The following is a 27269-nucleotide window of genomic DNA, read 5'->3' as shown; positions in this document are numbered from 1 at the left end:
CAGCTATAGACAGCACAGCAAAATGGAGCCCTGTGTGAACATTTTCAAGTAATATCTGAGAGAACCCTGTCGTGTTCAGCAGGAACAGAATTGCCTTAGGAGTGCACAGATGAATGGGGCTTGTTCTCTTCTCCTCTCTGCAGATTCAATGTATCTCTTGTTTGGCCACTGGGTGTTGAGTAAATAATTCCATTCAGCCCAGGAAACAGAGAAAGTAATGTCATATTCTCCTTATAACTATTTAATGACTTCCTAAAACATTGATAACCTGGCCCTGTCTAGTCTGCCAAAGTGCTGTTTAACCATTAGCAGTGACAGGTGGAGAACACCTACGTAAATCCTAAAGAAACCCACCAAACCAAAAAAAAAGTGTTAATTTGCATAAGAGTCCTTTAAGTAGCAGAGGGGAGAAAAAAACAAATACAAACCAAAACCAAACCTCTTTTGAGTACCTCAGTTTTGGTACTCAATGGAAAAGCCTCAGAAACTTTTAAAATAACTGAGTGATTTCATAGCTCTTATATAACCTGAATAAAATATTGAGTGCAGGCAACTGTGGAAATAAATATTTAATTGTCTCTGTTCTATTTCTGTATAGCTTATTTAGATTTTGAAATGGTAGGTCAGAAGGAATGGATCCAGATGGAATTAAAGTTTTAATTTGCTGTACAGATTCTAGCAACTTGTTAACACAGCTTCTCAAGAGTTGTGTAATTTTTGCATTCTTTTTTTACTCAAGCAATTATTAATTCTCATTTTCATTTACTTCCTGTAATGCTGGTTGAATTTAAACACTGTAGTAACAGCTGATTTTCATCAGTCTGAGTATAAGCCATTTGCTTCTTAGTTGTGTTCTGTATGAAAGATCCCACATCTCTCATTTTTATAAGTTACACTAAATCTAGAGTTGTAAAGTCATATGATTGTATTTCAAATTCCCTGATGAAATGGTAATGCTGTGTTGGCATTTGGCATTTTTAGGTGTAGTGTGAAATCAGATGAATGCAGTCTCTCAAGGGGGGCTACCATACTGCAGCACTCTCTGATATTGCCCTTGAAGATTTTTACCTGCTTTTTCTTCACTGATTATGTGGCTGATGTCTCACAGTAATTTTTTTTTTAAATAGAATAAATTCACTTACAGAAGCAAAGTCCAGTGTAGCAATTTCATTGTTATGTCACACACACATTTTGCTAGAAGGTCTGCTCTTTTTGGCCATTCAAGCAAAAATCCAAAGAGTGTGGCTGTGTAATGGTCCCAGTCTGCACTGAGAAGCACCACATTTTCCAGCTGTCACTCTAATTGGACATGTCAGTTAACATGAGGTGCCCGGAGAGAACCTCTTTGGATAGGATTAAGATTACCCAATGAAGTGTTTTAAGTCTTAAACCTTCAGTTGCTGATGGTGTCATCATTTCTGCCTTGTACTTAATTGTACTTAATCATTTCTGCCTTCTTCTGTCTTACATTCCACACATGCACAATGTCATGAGAGCCAGGTGGTGTGTTGTAGCTAACAGGAATGCTCTAACTTCTCTGAGGAGAGTTTGCAAACCTAAAAATCCTGCATGTGTTATGGATATCCAGCCTGGAAAGTTGGGCTTGGCAAGAGCTTCATGCTGGAGTTATCTTTTGCTGTCAGCATCTTTAGCAACTACCAAACAGAGAGTGCTTTTTGTTGCAAAAGGTAACCATGTCAGTCATCTCGCTGTGCTTAAGTTGTGGCACCTCCAAGACCAGCAGGTATGGTAGTTTTTTGTGTTTTGTATTGTGCTTGTGATCCCAACTCTTCTAGCTCTTTTGGAAGTCATTAGATTTTTCAAAAATATTTCCTTCCTGTTCAGATTTGAGTAAAAGTTTGTATAATCAATTTTTTTTTCTAGTTTAAGAAAATAAAGAAATGTATTGTAGGTATGTTAAAAACTTCATCACTATGTCAAGTCAAAAAATGTTTCATCTGGTGTTTCCACTAAAATAACTTCTGCAAAAGCCAGCATTTGATTGTCCACTCTTTGGCAACATTAGCATGTACTTTTTCAACTATTACAGAATGTCTCTTACTGGGTTTTCATTTTGAAAAAATCTTTAAAAAAATAAAATGCTGACATTTTTGCAAGCTTTTTAAAATGCATGTATCCTGGAAAAGCTGGAGAACCATACTGCTTCAAGACTGGGACCTGGAGCTGTTGTCTTTCTCATCTTCCTCTCCCCTGCCTCCCTTGCATCTCAGAACCAGAATGTAGGAAACGTTTGGATAAAATTGTTAACACTTACTGAAATGTTATGTTTTGTACTCCTGAGCTCACTGGGGCAAAGAGGCACGTGAATGCCACTGTAGTTTTCTATCAGTGTCTTTGTTCATGTTCAAAATGTAGTATTCTGCAAATTCATTAATGATTGCTGCATTTTGTACCTGTATAATTGCACAATTACTTGTTCGTAAAATTAAAAACTATTCCAGTGGGTTCTGGAATAATGGTATATCAGTGAAGTAACTTGAATTGACATACATTTTGTCATTAATTGAATCTAGATATTTTTTCTTACACTGAGAATTTCCACAGCAGTGCTAGTATAAGAAATTAAGTGCCAAGGAGATTACAGAGGAAACAACTTGCAGAAAATTAGTCAGTCTTTGATACACAGCACAGAATATTCTAATTTGATTTTTTTCCTGTGAATCATTTTGCAGGTTACTGTGGCATCACCCTAAAAATCTGAAGTGCTTCCATTTGTCAGAATCAGTATTTGTCAGTAATAGCTTGATTTCTAGGTAACTTTTCTGAAATTATCTAGATGGTGAAAACTGTTTTTGAACCCTTTGAGTGCTGCCTATGGACAAAAGCAATGTTTGGTTTCCTCTCTGAGACTGGAAAAATAAGGAATTGTAGCTGTTTGTTCAAATGTTATTTTGCTCCTCACCATCGAAATTGTAATTTCCATTTCAGCCTTGGTTTCTGTAGTACTCTAAAGCAAAGCTCATTGGTTGTGGTGTGCTGCTGATTCCCTCTCCTAAACAAACAGAGGCCATCTGATAAAAGAATGCCGTGTCCAGAGCTCAGGTGCTGCACAGAGGGTGCCTTTCTTTAGGAGTGACTGTTGGCCTGTTTTGTCCCTGTGCAGGATGGAGGCTTCCTGCCTGGAGCTGGCTCTGGAGGGCGAGCGCCTGTGCAAGGCAGGAGATTGCCGGGCTGGCGTGTCTTTCTTTGAAGCTGCTGTGCAGGTTGGAACTGAAGATTTACGAACCCTGAGTGCTATTTACAGCCAGCTGGGCAATGCCTATTTCTACCTGCAGGAATATGCAAAGGCCTTGGAATATCATCACCACGATTTAACTCTTGCAAGGTAACTCTTCTCCGTGCCATCCCATTCTGGGAGACACGAGCAGCTGCCTGCTCACTGTCCTGCCAAACCCTGCCTTAATACTGGCTAATGAGTGAACGTGGTGTGGCACAGGGCTGGGGGCCTGGCAGGTCACTTGGGTGCCCTCTAACCTGGCAGCTAATACTTGGTCTAGCACCATAATCCTGGAAGTGACTGAGGCCTCACCAGGTTTCTGGATAATTAAATGGCTGCTTTAAATCCACCCTTTCTTGACCCTTTCATGTTTCTAAAACTCAGTGTTTCTAGTACTCTGTATTGTTGAGCTGCTCTCTTGTTTACTAGACAGAACTCCCTAATGTTTATCTGTGAAATCTAAAACTCTATCCCTTTCATATGCTATTTATGTATCTGACTTTTACTGATTTGTATAGATCCAATAAAAGGCACAGGCATATAATGTACTTAATGTCAATTTGGCATAAATCTATTCTTCCCCCTGCCTTACCCTGCTCCTGTGCTGTGATCTTGGGGCATTTGTTTTGTTGTGTTGTAGCCCAGGTCTGACAGTCTGAGTGGTTCAGTGGTAGTCTCTTGCCTTAGTCTCATTTAAAATGTAGAAATGAAGTAGTGCCTCGAGCTACAGAGGAGACTGTAAGTCTTAAACCTTACAGTTAAGTGTCTTGTTAAGTTAAAGGAGATTTTTACTTAAAATAAGATGGTCAAGTAAAACACAAATGCAGTTAAACCTCTCTTTTTAATGCTGGGACTGTCTTTCTAAATCATCTTCAAGAATTTTCTCTCTATTTTCTTCTTAAAAGATGTGAATTTAAAAGAGAAATGTTAAGCAGATGATCAATACCAGCAGCTGGCCAAACAGCAGTGTCTGTAACCACAGACTGAACAATGTTTGAGTGCATTTCAGATATAAAATGAATTGCACACATTTACATTTACATACTTGTGGTCACTTTCATAAATTCATGTAATTCTCTACCAAACATTGGTTTAAATGATCCACTGTTTTCTGGGTACTTAATTGCTGCTATTTTAGGACAATTGGAGATCAACTGGGAGAAGCTAAAGCCAGTGGGAACCTGGGCAACACCTTAAAGGTACTTGGGAATTTTGAAGAAGCTATTGTTTGCTGTCAGAGACATCTGGATATTTCCAGAGAACTTAATGATAAGGTAAGAATTGTGCAGGAATTTGGATGTAAAGTGCTAACACACATTCCCCTGAACCCTGTGGTACTGGTAAGGAATGTGCACTTTTCAGAGGGAAATAGTGAATATTCAATTATTTCTTCTAGGCAGTACAAATCTATTAGTTGGAATGCAGTTGTTTGTACCTGGAAGACTATAGGTCCAGGTTAAATATTACCCTGTTTTATTACCTGGTTTTGTTTGTTTTAAATTTAAGTTTTAATGGTAATTGACCTCTAGAATGTATCTTGTTCTTCAAAAAGAAGTAGCATGCAAAACAATTGGATTGAGGGCTATGACTGGGTAGGTGATAATATGTTCAGAATGGGCAGAGTGGGTATTGACAGGTAGTTAAGGAACTTTCTTCCCATTTGTGGATTGTACAAATAGTTGTTGTGACAGAAAACTTTGAAGCATGAAATTTTAATGCCTTCTTTTACTTCTGGTTCAGGTTGGAGAAGCAAGAGCACTGTATAATCTGGGAAATGTATATCACTCCAAAGGGAAAAATGTAGCTAATGCTGGAACCCATGATCCAGGGGAACTTCCAGATGATGTGAAAAATGCTTTACAGAAAGCTGCAAAGTATTATGAGTAAGTAGGAGCTTTAAGTGTTGGGGGCTGGGGGGATGTGATCATTAGTTCATTAGAATGTGGGAGATCTGCAGTGCCATGAGCTGAACTATGGAAGGCTTCTCTGCAGAACTGAGGTACCTGTCACTTTGGTCTTTTCAACAAGACAGTGCCCTGGTTTTTACCCTGGCCTCACTTGTACTGTACCTGACAACCCTTAGTTAGAAACAGCAAAGCTCTTCAAACCAGGCTGAGACAACAGGACCTTGTTACACCTGTGTGTGTAACTAGAGGGGAGCACACTGGCTTGAGTTAGAATGCACTGCAGTTTGGTAGCTCACAGAAAGTATTTCTTACTCAGATTCATGGTTATTTAAAGGCCATTAAAATAGGCCAAAGTAGAATATCTCTGCCTTTTCCTTTATATAAGAAATTAAAATTAGTATTTAAATGACTATGAGAAAAAACCCAAACCTTTTAAAAGTCACTATTCTCATTCTCACTCTCCCCCAAACAGGGAAAACCTGTCAATAGTAAAAGAGCTGGGTGACAGAGCAGCACAAGGACGTGCCTATGGAAATCTGGGAAACACACACTATCTTCTGGGCAACTTCAGGAGTGCAGTTTTAGCCCATGAACAGGTACAACAATGTGGTAGTAATGAATTCTGTTCTAGCAGAATATCACATTGCTCCTGATCTTTAGTACATGTGTTGTGTGTTGGATCTTGTTGCAAGCTTTTTAATGCAGGTTTTAAATCTTAATGGCACAAACTTCAAGTTTGGCTGTTCTTATCAAGCATTGTTGACTTAAAGAATGCATTTTTTTCTTGCATTTCTGCATGCAAATGTATGTAACAAAGTATAAAGGGGAGTAACTAATGCAGTTATTTCACATTTTTAAGCGTCTCCTCATTGCAAAAGAATTCGGTGATAGATCAGCAGAAAGAAGAGCATACAGCAACCTTGGAAATGCCTACATATTCCTGGGGGAATTTGAAACTGCTGCTGAGTACTACAGGTGAGTGACTGCTGATAAACACAATTTATATCTCTTGTACAGTTTACTTCTGTCGTGTCTGGTACCGTAGCTCACTGTGGAACAGCCATTGCTTCAACATATACTTTAGAAAAATTTCCATTTGTTTAGCAAAGAAATTTTTCCTTTGTTGTTTAATTGTCATGGTTCTCTGAAGGGAGGGGCAGCATTAACACTTTTTATTTTTTTAACTCTTTTGCTACTTTAAATAGTTACTTTGCAGTGCTGTACACAGACATCTTTCACTGCTAGGCATTTATTCCCATTATTCTAGAAGCAGGCATTACCGTCTCACTCTTAGTGAGTTCTGGAATGATGTGAGTAGCTTTCCTACCCTGAGATGGGTGGCTGCCTCAGGTGTGTTCACCAGCTGAGAGAGCTAGTGCACAGCAACATCAATTTACATCTTTAGTCTGTATTTTCAAGCCAGACTTGTCTTGATCTCTGCACCACTGAGCAGTTGCTGCTGTACCTGGGAAAGTAAAAGCTTGGCAAAGATACAGTATAGGTGCTATTAGGGATTTCAGAGCACAGCAGCTCTTAGGAAGAAAAGCCTCAGTACTGAGCAGATCCCTCTGAGCTTGGTGAGTATAGGCCTGTCCTGCCCAGCTGATGGGAAAGTAGGTATTGTAACACTGCTATTGAACAGTGCAACCTGTCAGGGAAACTCCTACAAATTATTAATGAAGCAGTAAATTAAAAGATGCTTAAATTAAAAGACTTAAAATACATGCTCTCTAATGAAGTAGGTTGCAGTGGAGGGAGACTTTACAAGTGTGGGATTGTAAGGGTTTACAAGATAGTAATTTATGAGCCGATAATTTGCTAGCCTGCTGCCCCAGTTTGTTGAAGTTGTGTAACAGATTTTCAGCTGTGCACGTGCACTTCTGAAAGCTTTTCCCTGTGGTGGTTTCTGACCCTGTCCTGCAGGAGGACACTGCAGCTGGCTCGGCAGCTGAAGGACAGAGCTGTGGAAGCACAGGCCTGCTACAGCCTGGGGAACACCTACACTCTGCTCCAGGACTATGAGAGAGCCATTGACTATCATCTCAAACACCTTGTGATTGCTCAGGAGCTACATGACAAGTAAGCTTTAAGAGACTGTTTCATGTATGTGTGACACTCAGAGCAAATCCTGTTACCTTCAACTCCACTGGCCTTGTTCCCCATGTGACAGCAATTCATGTGAATTCCCCCAATGCTGGGCTTTGGTTTTCATATGGAAAATGCAAATTACTCATAATGGTATTGCAGCTAATGAGTCTGAGATGAAAGACAAATTGATGAATGACTCTTTCTACATCATCTCCTGTCAGCAAGTCTGTTTAAATTAAGGAAAAGCAGATCTTTCTTTCATGAGTTCATTATACTAATTCATCCTACTTTCATAAGAATCTGTGTTCTACTTGTCCACAAGTTAATAATACAGGAAGGGATGGGGGAAGGAGAATAACACTGCAGCAAGTCATGTTTATATTACAGTGCTGATTTCTGAGGCCTTTTTTATAGTGTCGGCTGCAACCATAATTTTTGCAACATTAAAATGTACCTGTTCTTAAGTCAATAATACAGAGGATTAATGTGTCATGCAAACTGAGGAGAAGCAAAGTAGGTTATACAATGTCCCATGCTTACAAAACTAACTTGTTTGCTGTGAGCTTAAAAATTAAAAAAAAAAATTAAATTTGTTCATATTTATTTATAACCAGATCACACTCCTTAAATACAATATTTAATATGTTGGTGGTGGCATGGTCTCTGATGATTGCCTCCATTTTTTTAGCCCAGCAAATTACTTTGGCAGTACTGTGAAAACCTGACCTCTGGTGTTCAGCAGGTAGAGGTGTAATTGCAAATGTGTGTTGTTTTCAGAATTGGGGAAGGAAGAGCATGCTGGAGTTTAGGGAATGCTTATACTGCTCTGGGAAATCATGACCAAGCCATCCATTTTGCAGAAAGGCACCTGGAGATTTCAAGAGAGGTATGATTTTCATACTCCCACTGTGCTGGCCGTTGGTTTTTGCTCTCACTCACAGAGGTTTTATGGAGGTGTGTTTGTGCATCTGATTTTGAGCATTTTCAATCATTCTAGAGACAGCTGATTCCAGGTTATTTCAGCCAGTCAGCTCTTTAGTCCTAGTGTCAGCACTCACAAAGGCGTCATGGACTCCCAAGTTAGTGGCCAAGCAGAAATTATTTTAGGCTTTTTTATGTTACCTGCTAGTTGTTACTTCTTTAAAAAGATGTTCTCAGTCTTCAAACGGGAAAACCTTTTCAGCCTTTTTCTCTCCAAAGTCATGGGACAAGGATTGCTTTACAGTTACACACATGAGTATTTGTTAAGGTAATACAACTGCTTATTTTATTTGCTTGAAGGTAGGAGACAGAAGTGGAGAACTCACTGCCAGACTGAATCTCTCAGATCTTCAAATGGTTCTTGGATTAAGCTACAGCACAAACAACTCCATGATGGCAGAAAGCCACGCAGTGGAAAACAGTTTGAATGGTATGTGCCTCTTTCTGAAGTAGTTTCCCAACAGAGAACTTAAAAAAGAATCTCATTAGAGTTCTTTACTGAGTTGGGGTTGAGTATGGAAGTTTGCTTGGTTTTCTCCCCAGCAGCTAAAAAAGGTTCTTGGGGTACTGGATCCCTTCAGCACCTCCTTTTCTGGAGGATTTATATTGTGAATCACAGGGTACTGCTTAGTTTCTTTGTGTGTTCTAATTGTGTCTGTGTCTTGGACCTTAGATGAGTACAGCCACAGCTTGTCAAGTGACACCATCAATTTTAATAATAAAAGATGAATTTGTCTCTTGAAGGTGGCAGACCAAGAGGACGCCGTTACAGTATGGAGAACATGGAACTTATGAAATTAACACCAGAAAAGGTTGGCACTTTGCTTCTTTCTGTTCTGCTGCTGATACTGCAGTGAAACATTCTGAGGGTGTGCTGATGTGCCATTTGCCTCCCTTTTTAATTTAGTTGATTACAGGAGCTCCATAACACCACATCTAACAATACTAACAAAGAATACTTCTGTCATGTAGGTAACAGCACGTGACAGGTGATGGCTGTAGTGGCTTGTGGAAAGCCTGCTTTATTCCCTGCATGAGTGAGAAAGAATGGGGTTCTGTAATGAGCATCAAAGGATTTTCATCTCTTTATAGAGATGGGTTGAGGTTGCAGCATGAAAGTAATTCAGAATTAAATTCCTGAGCTTTAGCTTAGCTCTTCTGAACACTTTTTCTTTGGTTACAGTCATTTTATAGGGACTTAAAATACATGCTCCATTTTTCACTTTGAGATTTCAACCAACTTGCAAACCATCAGAAGCTTCAACCTCCATCTTGAGTAAGGATGCTATTTCAGAAATGTTACAGCTGAGTCACAGGCAAAACAACTTCTCCCCCCCCCAGGCTCAGAAATCTTTTGGCAGTGGGAGCTCCCGATTAAAATCCTTGTATCAGCCTATGAGAGATTTCTTTTACATTCTGCCTTTCAGTACTGGGCTGGCAGTTCTGCATAAATGATTCCAGTGGCAGACTGAAATTGCTATTTTTCCCTCCACACTGGGATATCTAATTGCAGTCTCTTCAGGTGAGGCAAAGCCTGTTATGTTAATCAATAAAATCTCAAAGCATGTGTAGTCAATACAGCTGAAGTCAGCACTGGTACTCAAGAGCCTCTTTGGGTACATCCTTGTGGCTGCAAGAACAAAACAGTGTAAAGCTGCCTCATTTTGGGGAGGAAAAGCAGCAGCAAGTAAGAGGTAACAGTACTGGTAAGTAAAATCAGAAGGCTTAATTTCCTGACTCTTGTTTTCTTAGGTTCCAAACTGGAACAGTGAGATTCTTGTTAAACAGAAACCACTGGTTGCCAAAACTTCAGCAAAACTTCATTTTGTAAATCGACTAAAAGGCAAAAAGTACAAAAACGGCACCACCTCCAAAGTTTTGCAGGATGCCAGTAATGCCATTGATCATCGACTTCCAAACTCTCAGAGGGTAGGTGTGGTGAGCCCAGGGCCTTTACTCATCTTTGTGTGATCAGAATTGTGGAAAACACCTTCCTCCAGCTGTCGTGTTCAGTTTAACTTGATTTAAACACTGTGGGTCTAAACTGATGCAGAATCTGTCATTCTACAGCTCTCTCGGGGTGGTGCCAGCTTTAAGATTTTCCTACTACTGAAACATTTTACTTGTGGTGGTTTTTTTGAAGTTAGAAATGAAATTTATTTGCAAGCTGAGGTCTAAGTCTCTTCTAGACCCTACTTCTCCAAACTTAGCAAAATCTATTTTCCTGATTCAGGCAGTGGGAGATATTTCAGACATACTTTTTAGGTTATTACAGTCTTGAGAGAAGTTCGTTCAAAATAAAGGAACAGAGGCATTAGGTCATAGACCTGAGGAGACAATGGCAACTGTTCATTGCTGCTCTTGTTTCTTTTTTTTCTCATGGGCATTTGGGGTTTTGTTGGATTAATGGCTGAGGAGGAATAGCTCCCATTTTACCATGATCAGAGCACAGTTTCTTTCCATTTCAGAGAATGAGACATTTCTAATATGTTTCACTCTCCAAAATGCTGCCCTAGCGTTAGATCTCTGGCTATAGAAATGGTTGACTAAAAAAAATTTATTTAATAAATTTCAGATATGTAAATATCAACCCTATCACTGGACTGAAATTCTGATGCAGTTGTCCCAGCTGTAGGCACTCTAAGGTCAAATACCCCAAATTTTCTCCTTTTCAGAAAAGCAGCCGTGAGACCATGGCAGATGAAGGGTTCTTTGATCTGCTGAGTCGGTTCCAGAGTAACAGGATGGATGATCAGAGGTGCTGCTTCCAGGAGAAGAACAGACTCCCAGCTCCTTCAGTGGCAACATCCTCTACGCCACCTAAAACGATGATAAAATGTAATTTTTTAAAAGCAAAATCCGTATTTGACTCGAGTTTTTGCCAAATACCATTTTCAAAATGTACTTGCAGACAAGACTCAGTACAGCATTGGATTTACTCCTAGGCTAACTCTAATTATTACTCTGTGTGTCCCGGGCAGCCTTTTCCACGTCGGCGGTGTCCCCGCACACGGACGAGTTCCTGGAGCTGCTGGCGAGTTCGCAGAGCCGGCGCCTGGACGAGCAGCGCGCCAGCCTGAGCCAGCTGCCCGGCCTGAGGCAGAGCCAGAGCCAGAGCCAGCTGCCCGGCCTGAGGCAGAGCCAGAGCCAGAGCCAGCTGCCCGGCCTGAGGCAGAGCCAGAGCCAGAGCCAGCTGCCCGGCCTGAGGCAGAGCCAGCGCCAGAGCCAGAGCCAGCTGCCCGGCCTGAGGCAGAGCCAGAGCCAGCTGCCCGGCCTGAGGCAGAGCCAGCGCCACAGCCGTGCCCTGCTGAGCCAGCTCGGGGCCAGCACCAACGGCGACCTGGATGACGACTTCTTTGACATATTGATCAAATGTCAGGTAAGGGCGTAACAACCTCCTCAGCTTCTGCTCTGGGGACTGCATGTGGGCCTCCTCTGCTGCATTCTGTAAGGAAGCCACTGTGTTTTAAGGTACGTATTGATCTGACAGATGAGGAGGAACATAAGAGAACAGAAGATGAGGGTTGGGGTTTTTTTAATTATCCAGTGTCTAGTAAGTATAATTTTGGTATTTATACCACAGTAACTATTAAAAGTAAGAAACGCTTAAAAAGTGAAGAAAAACAAGTGAGGCTATTGCAAGGAGTATGTAAAATGGTCTTAAGTGTTTAGACCTGGCTTGCTAAGGAGGGCACCTGATACACCAGAAAGAATTCAGTATCCAGGTTTTGGTGGTAAGAGTGGTCATCATTTCCACAAGATTAAGTTTAGTTTATAGTAATATACAAGTGAGGTGACTGAGTTTCAATTAGAGCATGTGCATATACCAATTAGACTAAAAAGAATTTAAAAGACTTGCTGGTTTGTCTGATTGGTTGACAAGCAGCCAAAAATACGAAATTCAGACGCTGAGTTCTCCAAAGGCCAGTAAGTATGGCAGCCTGGCTGAGAAAGCAGCACCTGGAATTGAGTCTACATGACAGTGCTCATCAGCCTGCTGACATAACCATGTTGTTATAGAAGCTTGTCTGTTTCCCTCTGTGAGTCAAGCAAGGAATCTGGAAATATTTTCTTTTAGGACTGGAAAAATATTTAATTTACTCTGATCAGTATGGACTGCTTTAAACGAGCACAGAGGGGTTGCTGCCTTTGAGCCTTTTTGTCTGAAGGGTGCCTGTCCCAGGTCCAGCCACCACTGAGAGCTGTGCTTTTCCTCCTGTGCCCACACTGCCCTCCAGCAGCAGCCTGTTCCCTGTTCCTGTGGGAACACCACTCCCCAGCCTGGGAGCAGAGCCCAGCCCAGCAGCGTTTGCCACCTGCTCTGGAAGCTTGGCACTAAACTGTACCCAGCTGCACAGAGTGGAGCCAAGGGGCCTTCAAGCAGTGCCCTCCCAAATCTCACAGCACTGCAGCCATTTTTTAGTCCCTGTGTAAGGAAAGGAAGACAACCATACTTCCTGGTGTATGAGACCAGAAACACCCTGTACTAATGCTAAAAAATCTCCTTCTGAACTAGGGACAATTAGATCTCATTTTGCAGGATGTCAAAGAACTGAACTGGGGGTGGAGGGGTGTCACTTTCAGACACATGGGACAAGTGGGTCAGAGGACCCATTTTAGTTACACTTGGACTCAATAATTTCATTTAGCAAGTTTAACTTGAAACAAAACTTGTAAATTAAATCTCTCTACTTTAAATCTGCCAGCAAAAGGTTGTAGTAGTTTTTTCACTTAATTTTGTTAACTTACTCCATATCTTCCTGTAAATATGCAGCTTGTCTTGCTTGGTCTGTCTGTAGGGCTCCAGACTGGATGATCAGAGATGTGCTCCTCCAGGAGCTGCCAAAGGCCCCACTGTACCAGATGAGGATTTTTTCAGCCTGATTTTGCGCTCACAAGCCAAGAGAATGGATGAGCAGAGAGTCCACCTACCCTCAGCTGTAAAGGGACCCAATCCCAGCTGAAGACCCCAGCAGTATGTACAGCAGCACCCTAGGGATCATTCTGGTTTGCTGGAAAAGCACACTTGCCTTTTTTAAGATGACTACAGGCAGTAGCTGTGTCTCCTTCCTCCTGATGTTTCACAGAAATAGCAGCAGCATCACACTGGTGAGCAGTAATTCCAAGAGCAGTGTCTGAGGTACTGGTACTGTGTCCCCCTCTTATTTGCCTCTAGTCTATCAAAATGATTACGACTTTTTTTTCTCTGTCAGTTCTCTCATTGCTCATTAGTGGATTCTACCACTGTCTCAATCTAATGAAAGACTTAAATTTTTATGTTCTTTTTAAAGAAAATTTGATTTTTTTCCCCTGATTTGTACTTCCTGAAAAAAGTTCTGTTTTCTTTTATACTTTTTTAAAAAAATAATTTTAAAAAGAGAAGAAATTGCTTTAGTATTTAGTCTCTTTGCAGGAACAATTTATATAAAAAATTAAACCATAGTTTTAATTCTGTTTAATAAAAAATCGTTTTTTCAAGCATTATGGTTTTTGGTAATATTTAGCTAACTGTTTCCCACATTAATTCAGAACAGTTCTGCAATCAGCAGAAGTTTTCAAGAAGTGCTTATTTCAAGAAACAGCTGCTCATGCTGCTCTACAGCTTGTGTGATACGTGCCCATGCACCAGGGAATCACAGGGGTGGTGGGCACCAACTGCCATGGCCTGGAGCAGTGCCTGCAGCACCCCCATCTCCAGGGCCACCCACAGAAATGCACAGGTGCGGCTTCCTGTACCTGACCTCAGCTGCTCTCTGACTCTGGCCAAGGACGAGCTGGGCTGGGGGAGTTCTGGGGAACAACCACTGGACAGCATCCCCAGGGCAGCTCCTGTTCCTGGCCCTGTTCAGCTCTGAGCTGCCTAAAAACCACCTGCTACAACATCAGGTGCTCACTCTCTGCAGATCATTACACCAGGAGCAAATCCGTCAGCTGCCCTAAAACTGAGCTGACAAGAAGCAAACTGATTTTAAAGAACATAAACCCAAAGACAGACCTGAGACATCTGAGCTGGGAATTAGCATTAATGCAATTACTCAAAACTTATTACACAAACCTCATTTCCAACAAGCAGCAACACTCCAGAAGCCTGGGTTTTTCTGGCCACTTGAAGGTGTATCACCTTAACACCTTTATTTCAGACTCCAGACAGAGTACCCTCTCCCAGATTCTACATTCCCACCCAACAGGTTACTGATGTTCTTGTCTCTTCTACACTTAAGAATGAGAGCAAAATTAGCAAGTACATGACAAGTAAAGATTAGACAAAACTTACAGCAGAGTCTGGGTCTTCCTTAGTCTCTTTCCTGGAGTCATGTAAAACGCTCTCTTTCTTCTCTTCGCACGGTTCTGTGGCAGAACTTTTCTGTTCTAGGTTTTTATTGGGGTCACAGTTTTCTCCAGTCTCTCCCTCTACTTTGCTTGTCTCCTGTTTTTGCTGCTCAAGTGCAGCTTCTGCAGTAAGGTTTTCAGCTTGGAGAGTTTCAAGTCTATGAATATCAGATTCAGTGTACAACCTGTTCTGCAAAAAATCAATAATTACGTATTAATTAAGCAATCAAAAGTGACAGCATCTATTGTTTCAGGTGCATCCCAGCTCAAGGGGTAGGGCTCACCCGAAATATGACTGTTATTTTTTTTCCCTCGGGAAACAGAACATGTAAATGAGCCCAATATAGAGTATAAATCTGGTTTGAATTTTCTGTAGTTTACAGGGAAATCAGCACTGCTTTTTTTCCTCCACATTTCTTCTGTGGGTTATCATGATTGCCCAGGCTCACACACATACTGATCTCTCAAAACTGAAGCTGTCTTTACCATAAAGAGTTTTAATTCAGTAGTTTCTTGCCACAGTTAGCCACTGCAAGATATTTTTCCAGAAGAAACACATCCAAGACACCTTTATCAAACTGTTCCATAGGGGCACGTGTAGTTCCTTAGCTCCTCTCTCCCCCAGATCTGGGTTTAAGCGTGTTGTTTAAATGTGTCCTAGCAGTGGCTAAACTGCAATCTGCTCAGCTTAATGCCAGCTCCCAGAGCACCAGGAGACACATCAGGCTGTGCTCTGTGGCACTCTGGTCCCTGTGGGACTCTGGTACCTGCTGTGCATCCAGCTGGTCGCTGCTGCGTGCCGTGTCCGGGCTCCTGCTGCCATTGCCCGCTCTCAGCCTGGGCAGGGGCCTGGTGGCAGCGTCCCCTCTGTCCTGGTGGCCTCTGTGCACATACGGCTGCTGCTGCAGGTAGAACTCATCTGCTGTCCTCCCATCGTACTGCCCAAAGGCTATGGGCTCCTGCCCACCAGCAGGCAGAGGAAGACTTTTCTTCTGAGAAGACCTTAAGTATCTTAATGCAGACACTGATGATCCTGCACCATAGCAAAAAGTCTGCGGGAGAGGAAAAAACCAAAACTGAGCAAAACACCAAGTATCTGCAGCCTATGGTTTTCACACAGATTTCTTGTCATATATCTGAAAGACCCTTAAGGAAAAAGTCAGGTGAAGGGAATGGCTCAAGCTTTCTGCAGTCTGCATACTGCAGGAGCTGCCTGCTGGATGCAGTTCATTGTTAGTGCTACATGAATGATTAAGGCTCTAACTCAATGCCTTCGTGTTAATGCCAGCCACACACATCATAATGTAATGACTCCAAGAAGAAATGGGAACTAAGGTGCAATAAACTGTCACAGAGCCTAAGATCTGAAGCAGTTTAATGCTGCTATATCCCACCTGGGGCAGGGGGAGAGGAATACAGTTTGAACGCAAAACTCGGCTCTTTTAATTCCTAGACCAACTGTAGTATGAAGCCTTTGTCAAGAAAAAATTCCCTTGCAGAAGTCACTTCTTTGTGCTAAGAAATCTGTTCAGTTTACAAATGAGAAATACATAATATAATAGATAATACTTGAATATAAACACATTTAATATTTAAAAAATAAAGCTGAGCTTCTAAATGTAAGATGAATGTATACAAACCAGGACACCCAGAGCCATGGTAATGAGCACTGGAACCTGCAGAATTAATGGTATCTCCTTCATAAGTGCCTTGATGAATTCACCAATACCTTGTCCTATGTCCTTCAAAGGCTCAGTTACAAAGTTGGTGAAAGTTACTGCCAAGGCCTAGAAAATAAACAGAAAACCAGTGCTGTCACACAAACATCAACCTAGGCCTTGGCAGTCCCTTCAGGCTTGGCACATACCTTTGATGGTGGAACCATATAAACAGGATTTACAAGCAGAATTTCATAATACTTCTTACAGGGATCATCCTGAAATGTCCATGTGCTTCTAAGCCATTCTGAAATCAAAGCAGACACATATTATTACTGCTTCTTAAAAAGATACTTTCTGACACAGCAGCAATACAGAAAGCAGCATTTCAGTTACAGATGGAAGAGAACTCTTCTAGATGCAGTTCAAAACAGATTTATTTTTACACATCTGAGATTGGTTTGGAAGTATAGTTTATCCAGTCAAGGGGATGCAGGAAGAGGAGGGAAGGCTGGAAAGAAAGAGAAGAACCTGAAATTTTCCCATGTATAATCAAGAAAGCTCTTTAGGTGAGATCAGTTCCCAGAAGCCTCAGGGAAAAAAGTCTCATCTGTGGAAACTATGAACTTGCCACTGTGTTCACAGCGACTGACACAGCATCATTCTGTGTTATTGCTCATCTGCCAGTCTGCAGGGAGATTGAAATTGTCCCCTTATTTGCTGGATTCAAGGGTTTTAGTTATAAGCAGGAAGTCTTACTTCTTAAGGGAACCTTTACATTATAAACAAGTGATTCATAACATCAGTGATTCTGTAGTTTGGTTTTACTGCAGTCAGAACATAAATCATTGACATGTAATCAAAAACAACAGACTCAAAAAATTACACAGGGAAGACCATAACAAGCACTTTAAGAGCTGCCACCCTTCATCTGCCTGCTATGGCACTGGACAGAAATAACAGCTAATTAAAAAAATCAGCTTTCTCTGTAAAATAGTAACACCTGAATAAACAATTACAGATCCAATTCCTGAAATCAATTGTACTCACAAGTGTAATACATGAAAAAAAATCCTTGCCCTGAACTCTGCCTGCCTGTCTTTAGTAAATGGCACTGAATGGTACTGGGGAACCAGGTAAGTTACAAGAAAGAGAAGTAACACCATGACATACCCCAAGTACAGTGCTGTGATCAGCTCTCCTCCCAAGGCCTAGAAAACAAAGTCTTAGGGGATGGCAAAAGGGTAAAACCATGGAATAATGTATTGAGGAGAATTCCCTGTACTACCCATGAAGAAATCCGAGTATCCTGGGATACTGTGGAGTGATATTTTGTGATCTTAACTACTACTGCAAAGTAGCAAGACAAGAGCTTACCCATGAGACTTCCATACCACTCCAGCTTCTCAGCACAGACCTTGTCAAACTGCCCCATCTTGGCCATCTCTGCCTGGTGCTGAGCGAAGGCCAGCTGCAGGGAAACACACACTGAGTGCTGCAGCCAGGAGTGCTGCTCCTCAGCCAGCCCTGCTGGCTCTCTGCAGCCTGGGCACACTTCCCCACATAAATGGCAATTTCCCATTGTCCCCTTGTAATGACAATTCCCCATGTAATATGTATTTAGAAGAGTTTACTACCTAAACAATTTAATGGAGTTAAATTCTAAGAACTTCCTAGGAATGGACAAAACCCCTGAGATAATGGCTACCTCCAAGTTATTCTCCAAATGAATCTGAATTGTCAAAGGATCAGACTCCAATGTTGAAAGATACAAGTTCAAGGCAAAAGTAAATTTATGACATCTTTTCTTAAAATCTTTCTGGAATAGAGACACAGCTGTCATGCACTTACTAGCTAAAACATCCTCTTTTTTTTTTTCAAATAATTCCCATAAATACCTGTATTTATTATAGTTTTGCCTTACTGATTGCAATTGATAATCCAAACAGAAAAAATCAGTCAAATCATCTGTTGCAAAACTGACATTCTTCACTGCCTCAACCCAAGCCATCTGCATGGCATTCCAAGCCCATGCCAGAGCCATGCCACTCTCCAGCACCCTGCTGTCCCTGGGTCTGACACACTGCAGTTCAATCCTGATTGACAAGATGTGAGGGCAGATTTTGTGCCTGGGCTTTGATCTGGTATCCTAAATTCCTCCTCAATAAAACTCATCTGATTGTCCATCAGCCACTTAATCACCATTAATGAGGCATTTATCTGGTCTATCACGTGAAACACAGTTTCTACCAGGGAATCTTAAGAAAAAAAATCTGAATATATTTCTGTATACCTTTTCTACCAAGCTGCTTTAGTCAGAGGTTACATCTGCCTTGCCCATGTAGTGAAATCAGAGTTCTAGTGCCCTCTGAATTTTCTGCACCTCCACAGCAGAATACAGTTGTCAGGGTTTCTTTTGTTCTTTACATCTAACACCCCTATCAACATGCAAGAGAAAATGTTTATCCCTTTTTTATTTTGCAGTTAATGAAGAGCTGTATGTAAACCAACCAAAGGAACTAAAAAACCTTAACTCCCTCATAGCTGTACAGTACAAGCCATTAAGATTACAGAACTTACCGTGTACAAGTAAAACCAATTCCATACAAAACTGACGAGAAAAGTCAGAAATAAAACATATTTGAGCTGAACAAAGCGGGAAACGTAGGTCCTCAGTTCTGTAGCCATCACAATCACAATGCACACTGCACACAAGAGGAGCTGAAAAAGAGGAAAACATTATGACCCATATTTGCACCTTTCACAAGCTCACTGACAGTAGTACACATGAAGAAACTCCCAGCTTTTGCTTTTACTAATGTCATTTACACAGAATAGCTGAGAAGTCCTTCCTTGCCTCCACAGCCCATCTGAGCAGCACAAGGCAGAACAGATTTGTGGCACTACTAATATTCATCCCTGTCAGAGCCTGACATTGCAGCTGCTCATTTGTTTCTTGTGATATTTAGTTATTTCTTCCTTAGAATGTTTGTTACATTAGCGACCACACTTCTAAATGATCAAATTGGTGTCAGCCAGTGCTTGAGCAGTTTGTGCCTGCTCTGAAACACAGAAAAACTGCTGCCAACTCCTGCACAGAGAGACAAAGCTACAGTTTGGGTACCAGCAGCAAGACTTCAAAGAAGGACTCCACAGTGTCCTTCCACCCAAGGACCCCTCTCAGAGGTTACTGACAGCCTGCTTTTGTCATCTGGCTTCCAGGGACCCCTCAAATCTAGACAGACTACTTGCAAGATTATGTCAGCACAAAACATTGGCATATTCTGAATTGTAAAGATTTGTTCAGAAAGCTTCATCTTTATTAGAGATCCTCAGCTTAGCACTTTATAATTCTCATAGTCATGCTCTCCTCTCCAAGCCTATAGAATTTTTTTCCACAAAATTTGCAAAAGCCTCTGACCTATAGGAGGTCAGAGGTTTAAATATATACTTGTCTCAGTATCTATTCCAACTCTTGGAGAAGCCAACAGCTTCAACAACTACACAAACAAGAGACAAACATGGAAGATCTATAATGCATGAGGTGTCAGTTCTAGTGGTAAGAAAGGGCAATGAGTCTGGTAGCACAGATATAAAAGACAAGAAAAAAAAAAGGCACACCGAAAAAAAGCCTCAAACCAAAGCTACAATAGAGAACAGATGACCACAGGAATAAAAAACTTGAATTCCTTCTTAAAGCAAATACACCCTTCAGCAACCACAAAGAAAAAGAGTCACTAGAAGTATGATGGAAGGAATTGCTTTATCTGTGGAGTTAAGATGGTAATATTAACTGACTAGCACAGAGAAACTGAAGAAAACAGCAATTAAAAGCAATAATCAACCTTTATTCTCTTACCCAAAACAAATGATACAGATCAATTCCAAAGGTGTCTTCAAATCTCCACCGCCAAGCTTCCTCATCATGGTGCTTAAAATTGACCAGAATATCACTGAGTGCCTCATCCAGGGCTCCTGGCTGCCAGGCTTCCTCACTGACAAACCTGAGGATCTCCAAATACGTCTGTCTGCTAAGAATGATCTCAGCGTCGTAATGGACATAGCCCACATCTTCCCCAGGCTGCATTCAGAGCAAAGCAAAACGAGGGTTAAAAGCGGCTTCTTTGGAAATAGAAATGCATCCATAGGCCAAAATTCATCATATTCATTCTGTATCAGCACCCCTCTGAAGCAGGCTGCAGGATGAAAACATGGGACAGGGGGCACACTATGATTCTATAACATTTTGTTCATCTAAACTACACAAAACACAATTCAATTGGTTTGTAATCTTTCAATTCTACAGAAAAAAAACCTAAAAGAATAAAGTAAACTATCTTACTTGTTATTAAGATTTCAGGACCAGGGCTCATTAGCAAGTAATAATTACATATACACTATGTGTGTGCCTCAGTCAAAGCTGGATAATACAGATACTAAAATAAGTTTTACATTGCTTAATGTAATGTTGCTTATTTAAAAGTAATTTTGCTTATTACTAAAGATCAATTCTTCTACTTCTGAATAAACAAAATCTCCAAAGACAATATAATAAAGTGCCCAGCCAACAACTAAAGAACCATGCAGCCACTCCCTCCAATGTCCTTCCTGGTGGGGAGGAGAATGAGCAGAAAGGTAAACCTCATGAGCTGAGACAAGAACAGCAAACAAAGTAAAATGTGATGGCAATAATACTACTATTCATTAAAAGAGAGAAAGAAGGAAATAACCCCCAGAAGAACAAGTGCTGCACAGTGCAATTGCTCCCTCCAGCAGCTCAGCCCCTCCCAGGCAGCTCCCCCAGCCCATGCTGGGCACAGCAGCCATGGTTTGCAGTGTCCCTGGGGCCAGCTCAGCTCAGCTGTCCTGGCCACGCTCCCTCCCAGCTCCTCCTGCACCTCCTGGCTGGCACGAGGCACAGAGGAGTCCTTGACTTAGAGAGAGCACAGTGAGCAACCACTGAAACACCAGAGAGTTATCAACAGTGCACTCACTGAATCCAAAACACAGCCCTGCACCAGCTACCAGCAAGAACATTCACTCCATTCCAGCTGAAATCACTGCATAAAGAAAGTAATAAGGTGATTCTTATATGGAAACTCTAATAAACTGCTATTCCTTGATGGTTAGAATCACAGAATGGTTTGGATTGGAAGGGACCTTAAAGATAATCTGGTTCCAACCCTCATGGTCAGGGACACCTCCCACTAGACCACATTGCTGAAAGCCCCATCCAGCCTGGCCTTGAATGCTTCCAGGGATGGGGCATCCACAACTTCTCTGGACAACTTCTTCCAGTGCCTCACAACCATCAGAGCAAAGAATTTCTTCCCAGTATCTAATCTAAACCTCCTCTCTTTCAGTTCAAAACCATTCCCCCTTGTCCAAGCATTGCACACCCCTGTAAAAGGTCAGTCTTATAGGCCCCCCTTTAGGTACTCAAAGGGTCTCTAAGGCCTCTCCAGAGCCTTCTCTTCCCCAGGCTGAACAGCCTTAGCTCTCTCAGACTGTAGGAGAGATGCTCCAGCCCTCAGATCACCCTTGTGTTCTCCTCTGGACTTGCTTCAACAGATCCATGTTCTTCTCTACCCTGGGGACCCCAGGCTGGACACAGCACTGCAGGCTGGGTCTCACCAGAGCAGAGGGGCAGAGTCCCCTCCCTGCACTGCTTTGGCTGCAGCCCAGGGTGCAGTTGGCTCTCTGGGCTGAAAGCTCACATCGTCAGCTTCTCCAGCACTCCCAAGTCTTTCTCCTGAGGGACAGTCCCAGGCCTTTCTCCACCCAAGCCTATTCTTCTTCCTGGCATTGCCCCATCACATGTACAGGACCTTGCACTTGGTCCCACTGAACTTCATGAGTTTTGCATGGACCCAGCTCTCAAGCCTGTCAGGGTCCTCCTGGACAGCCCCCCTTCCTTAGGGGTTTAATTCTGTCTGGGTTTTAGCTTTGTTAACCTGATGCCTGCCCCTGCTTGGACAATCTCTCTGTACTCCTCCCATGTTACCTGTCCTCACTTCCACCCTCTGCAGGTTAACATGGTAGACCTACAATTCAGGCCTTGTAAGTCTACAACAAACAACCCAAATCTGGCTCCTTCAAGTTTCCAACCATTAATGTGACCAGAACAAGGTGTTCCTATAGCTGCATTCCAGCAACAGAGGCCAAGATACACTGAATTCACAAACCCTTCCTTTGGATGCTTTACAGATCAAACAACAACTGTGTCTCCTCAGCAGTACAGGATGCACACACTTCTGTCATCTCTTCTTTTGCCATCCAGTTCCCTTCATTGCATTTAAAGTACACCAGCGTAATTACTCAATGCTTGGTAACTGTGAAAACTCCATAAAGCAGTAATATGAATTCATTTTAATTATTTTTTTAAAATGACTTCAAATACTTACAAGGCCAAGTTTTCCAGCTTCATTTAAAATCTTATTCAAGAATCGCTTAAAAATATAAAAGCTCCGGCTCTCCTGTGATTTGGCATTCCTCTTTTCACACTCTGCAATCTGCAATTGTGCAAAAGACACTTTTATTCACTTTGCTCAAACCAGCTTCTTCATAGGAGAGAAAAAATCCCAAATATACCAACACATTTAACTCAGGATTAACAGGGGCACATTTCTTTAGTTTAGCAATGATTCCCTGGTTAGTCTGCCAGATAAAAAGCATTTGCAGTTACTGAACATAATACTTTCCATGGAACTGGCCAGTACTGGAAATATCACATCTGCTAGTAATATTCAAATCCTGACTTCAGTAAGGCTAGAAACAAATGTAAACATCTGGATCTCCTTACATTTTAAGTTTGCATCAGGAAAAAAAAAGGGAACTGCCAAAAAAATCGAAGTAACTAAAACAACATGAAAATGACCCATATCCCATTGGGGATCCAAATGGCTGAGGGCAGGAAGGGCCCCAGTAGCCACACAAGCATCACCTGAGAGCTGCAGCTCTGCACATGGCCCTGGTCTCTGTGCCCACAACCCATCCCTTACAATCTAACAGGACTGACAGCTTGAGAACAGCATGGGGTAATCAGCACCCCACCTCCAAACTGCTGACACTGGACAGAAGCACCTAGCTCCTATTGATTTCACTGCACTACAAAACATGTCAGGAAACAGACCTTTGTAGGCAGAACAACAACTTGAAATGAATTCAAACCAATTCCAGTCTCTCCTCTGCCTAGAGGTTCCCCTTCCATAAAGAATAAATTATGCCAGCAATGCACCTGTTTGATACTATCCAGAAAAGCATCATCAGAAAGCACAAACTATAAAACACAGGAAAATATTCTGAAGAACAAACCTTGTGTTGCAAGGAATCTACTACCCTGGAACAACGTGAGATTTCAGTACTGACTGTATCCACAGCCTCTTCCTCAGAATCATGATAGTTTGCCTACAATTACAGAAGAAAACCATATGTTTAGAATCCAAGAATTTGACCAACATGGCCTATTACACTTCTACAGTCACATCACTTTAGAAGGAGCAAAGGAGCTAAAAACAGTACAGATCTTTGCTGCTAATACTCTCCCAGTGACACTGCAGTTACCTCTCTGCTGCTGTTATTTTAGGCTCCACATGGACAATTGCTTTATCTAAATGCAAAAGGTGAGGTCTTGCCTGTCCTCCCCCACTTGCCCTTTCCCCTCCTTCGAGTGCTGCTGACCCACAGAGTGCATCAGATTAGATAATGGCACTGGCTAAAAACTGACTCAGCAGGCAAAGGGGCAGCTTTCAGCCAGGTGAATTCCCAGCCCAGCTGGCCACAGCACCAGCCAGACTGCAGGTAAACACAAACCCCATTCTGGCTGCCTTTATCTACTGCAGAGCACTCTGTGCTCTCTGCTCATACTCAGACCCAGAGCAGTGCTGCTTCCAGCCACGTGTGCACACTGAGGGAGGCCTCCAAGAGGAAGCAAAGAGCACCTGAATCTGTGAACTCATGCTGAAACAAAGTTTGGTTCTGAGGGCTTGAGCAGCCCACACAGCCTGCCCACCTAAAAACTCTGCAGAGCAGAAAAGAAATCCTGAGAAGATGAACTAACACAAAGTAGTAATTTTTTAGTTTAAGATATAGTTCTAGTTTTGTGGGAGACAACAATAAAGCTACTAATTTTTTATATAAAGCTGAAGCAGCTGGGCTCCGAAGCTTGCTGCTGGATCTTAAGGATGTTAATGACTATCAGGTGGACCTGGAGAAGTTGGAGGTTGATGAGGAAAGCTGTGGAGAGCAATAACACACTCTGCATCTTTTAAGCTTCAGAAAATTATGCTCTATAGTGTTTAAACAGTATTGCTCAAAACTGCAAACCCAAACTTGAAAGCTGAATAATAGCAAAAATCAAGGGTGCCCTTACACCCACCTCCAGTTTACAGTGCTATGTGTGCACAATTCACAAGATAACCAGCCTCATGGTATTTAGGGTCTGCTCTTCATACAAGACAGAGAAAATTCATCTTGTTAGAACTGATTTTTTTCCTAGTTCATCTTCTCTTCAGTGTTAATAATTCATTAAAAGTACAGCACTCAATCCCTAGTCTGACCTTTCTTCTGAAAACTGAGGCCCAGCATTACAAAACACCATTAAAATTCACAATAGTCCCACACAAGAAATGAGAAACTGGTTCCCGTTGCTGGGAAACTGGTGGATTAAAATAAAATACAATAATTAACTTTAACTCCCCCAGCTTTTATCTGCTAGGAACCTGATTTTCAACACTATACTTGAGAAATTAGCAAGAGCTGCTTAACCCAGTACTTCTCAGAGCAGTAACCTGTGGTGCCACAACCTGCATAAATCAAGCACCACCTGTGAAAATACAAAAAGCTTGATATGACTTGATCTGAGTGCAACAGAAGCTCACCAGGGAAAGGTCCTGAGCTAATTACACTATTTTTCCCTTGTAATTTTAACCATGGACACAAAGACTTTTCTGTGTATGGATTCAGATACAACATAATAAGCCCTTAAAAACACCATACTGCTATCATTATTTACTGTCACAGTTTAAAAGCAATCTTCCAACAGAATTTAGCTTTTTGGGAGAAACACACACCCTTTCTTTCTCTACCTTATAAGGTCTTCTCATTGTTCCTGATGCTGCATCATAATTGAGCATATCCGTGGGGTCAATCCATTCATCTTCTTGAGCTTTACAGCTCCCTATCAGCATCACTGCCCACAACACCAAAGGAAACAGCATCCTGTATTACTGAATATAACAACAAATTCGGGTATTTAGGTCAGGGTGTAACATGCTGTATCAAAAAAATGAAACAATCTTACATGAAAAAACTAAAACTAAAAAATGGAGCTTTTTAAAAACTCAGTTCTCCACTAAGCAGGTTTAAACTCACTTCCATATTTTTTCCCAAGGAAAATGCTGACAATAATATGCACAATTAAACTGTATTATATGAGTGGATCAATACCCCTGACTTTGTTATCAGCAGGTGTAGCACAGAGTTCAGTATTGCTAAATATTGATAAAACAGTGCAGAACTCCAGCACGCTTCACCACAAGCACTGTGTTAACAGTAAAGCAAATTTTACTGTCACATTAGTAGGAAGATTTGGCAGAAAAACTGCCCTTGCATTTCAGCCGTTCCTCGGATACCAGAGGGGCTGGGAGTGGCTGTGTTTGAGGGATGGCCAATTCAGCACTAAAAAGGGAAGCACAGAGCCCTGTTGCACTTCAGCCACAGCACTGTGGCTCCGGTCACATTCAGTACGAACCACCACAACCACAGATTCACAAACAGCGTGACAGACACACCGTGAGTCTGGTCATGTCCAACAAACTGGCCTGGCCAGACCACGGCCTGGAAACGCTCAACAACCCTCAGGTGCAAAACACTGTAATCTGCTGAACAACAGAAACGCTGCATAGTCAGTGATAAACACACCGTCTGCAGGAGCACATGAACACAAAAAATATGAGCAATAAACCGACAAAAAATACGTTACAGTGGGAGACGTCTAAAAGAACAATTGCAAACAGCGGCTGGCTCTCTGAATCCCCTGAGGGAGCACTCCGTGTCCCAGCCTTACCCTACAGGCATTCCTAAGGGGGAGGAAAGGGGCACAGCCCGCCCACAGACCCAGGATACAAAGGTGGAGTCTCCTCTGACCTCCGTCCCTCTTAACCTCTATTTATATTGGTTTTTTAAGGGAGGGTAAAAGGTAGAGTTTCAGTTGATGACATTTCGTATTTAGGCGCACTTTGAGTGACTTTAAAGCACGTACACGTCTTGCTTCATTGACACACGTTGGAGAGTGGAAAGCGATACGAATTTTCGAGTTAAAGGAGCACGTTTAGGTTTTGGTCACCTTTTGGGTCACTCCTTTGGCTTAGTTCCCCTTGGCCGCATTGTTTTAAAAAGAGCAAGGCCACACCACCTCCTGCCGTTCGACTATCCTTTGTTTCCTCAGAGAGCGATGCCCCGCGCTCCCTCAGAGATCCTGCTCCTAAGGGCGCAGGCAGCTTGCCCCTGGGGAACCACCGCCAATGCTAACACTCCTCCTTGCTGAACTTTGGTTTCCAGTATTCCTTCACGAAGGGGCCAGCATGCCCGTCAGGCAGAACTCACCTTGGCCCGCCCTGCAGGGACATCTCTGCCCTGCCCAGCGCCACGGCCTGCTCTCCTCGGTGCGGCTCCGCAGGCCGCGGGCCCCGCTCCGGCCCGGCGCAGGCCGGCACTGCCGCCCGAGAGCTGCAAGAGCCACCAGGGCCATAGAGAAGCGACTCCGCACGCTTCTCCCCCGCCCTCGCCTCCTTCACGTCGCACCCGACACCGCGCTCCGCCGAGAACGCAGCCCACAACCCCTCCCCGCCCCGACACCGCGCAGGCCCGGCCAGCGGCGCCCGCCCCGCCCGCAGCCCCGCTCGCGGTACCTGAGAAGCCGCGGGGCTCCCGACGCTCACCCGGTGTTTACGCGCTGCGGAGCCGCCCCGCCAGCCGCTCCGCCCGGCGCCTCCGCCGCCCAGACGGAGGCGGCTCCGCCCAGGAAGCGCCGCGGAGCAGCGGCCGCGGCGGCGCCGCCCGGCCCCG

General features: G+C 42.7%; 2 protein-coding genes across 9 annotated transcripts in view; one reads left to right on the top strand and one right to left on the bottom strand.

Moving 5' to 3' along the window:
* The window catches only part of GPSM2 (G protein signaling modulator 2), a 26783-nt gene extending 13088 nt beyond the window's left edge, over window positions 1–13695 (top strand). The window contains exons 3-16 of one of the 4 annotated variants that reach the window (XM_077182107.1): window positions 3125–3346; window positions 4377–4512; window positions 4979–5121; window positions 5618–5741; window positions 6005–6120; window positions 7069–7224; window positions 8011–8119; window positions 8515–8644; window positions 8959–9026; window positions 9967–10143; window positions 10890–11052; window positions 11196–11349; window positions 11494–11593; window positions 13014–13695. In XM_077182107.1, the coding sequence (XP_077038222.1) occupies window positions 3125–3346; window positions 4377–4512; window positions 4979–5121; window positions 5618–5741; window positions 6005–6120; window positions 7069–7224; window positions 8011–8119; window positions 8515–8644; window positions 8959–9026; window positions 9967–10143; window positions 10890–11052; window positions 11196–11349; window positions 11494–11593; window positions 13014–13178 (1963 nt within the window). In that variant the 3' untranslated portion in view covers window positions 13179–13695. Of the gene's footprint in view, window positions 1–3124; window positions 3347–4376; window positions 4513–4978; window positions 5122–5617; window positions 5742–6004; window positions 6121–7068; window positions 7225–8010; window positions 8120–8514; window positions 8645–8958; window positions 9027–9966; window positions 10144–10889; window positions 11053–11195; window positions 11422–11473; window positions 11594–13013 lie in introns of all 4 variants that reach the window. The other 3 variants (XM_077182105.1, XM_077182106.1, XM_077182109.1) reach the window with 3 other exon arrangements.
* Window positions 7805–27269, bottom strand: CLCC1 (chloride channel CLIC like 1). 5 transcript variants are annotated; one of them, XM_077182112.1, is made up of 12 exons: window positions 27143–27269; window positions 25274–25429; window positions 23517–23609; window positions 22607–22714; window positions 20062–20283; window positions 18783–18923; window positions 17580–17673; window positions 16412–16509; window positions 16185–16331; window positions 15312–15596; window positions 14489–14734; window positions 7805–11034 (listed from the first exon to the last, which is right to left on the bottom strand). In XM_077182112.1, exons 2-12 carry the CDS (start codon window positions 25418–25420, stop codon window positions 11026–11028), a joined length of 1590 nt encoding a protein of 529 aa, XP_077038227.1. In that variant the 5' UTR covers window positions 25421–25429; window positions 27143–27269; the 3' UTR covers window positions 7805–11025. The 5 variants fall into 5 exon arrangements, with proteins under 5 accessions (XP_077038227.1, XP_077038225.1, XP_077038228.1 ...); XM_077182110.1 differs by having other exon boundaries at window positions 27113–27244; XM_077182113.1 differs by having other exon boundaries at window positions 25289–25429; window positions 27113–27244.

Source organism: Agelaius phoeniceus, chromosome 8, assembly GCF_051311805.1.
Source record: "Agelaius phoeniceus isolate bAgePho1 chromosome 8, bAgePho1.hap1, whole genome shotgun sequence".
Classification (NCBI taxonomy): domain Eukaryota; kingdom Metazoa; phylum Chordata; class Aves; order Passeriformes; family Icteridae; genus Agelaius; species Agelaius phoeniceus.
Note: the sequence above shows the minus strand (reverse complement) of the source record. Positions and strands in the feature narration are given on the sequence as shown.

Excerpts from the sequence above, each read along its gene's own strand:
- CLCC1 (XM_077182112.1), bottom strand. The coding sequence starts at position 25,420 with ATGCTGTTTCCTTTGGTGTTGTGGGCAGTGATGCTGATAGGGAGCTGT. Across the intron at positions 22,715-23,516 it reads TAGATTCCTTGCAACACAAG|ATTGCAGAGTGTGAAAAGAG; the intron begins GTTTGTTCTTCA and ends GCACAATTGCAG. Across the intron at positions 16,332-16,411 it reads ATATGGTTCCACCATCAAAG|GCCTTGGCAGTAACTTTCAC; the intron begins GTATGTGCCAAG and ends TTTATTTTCTAG.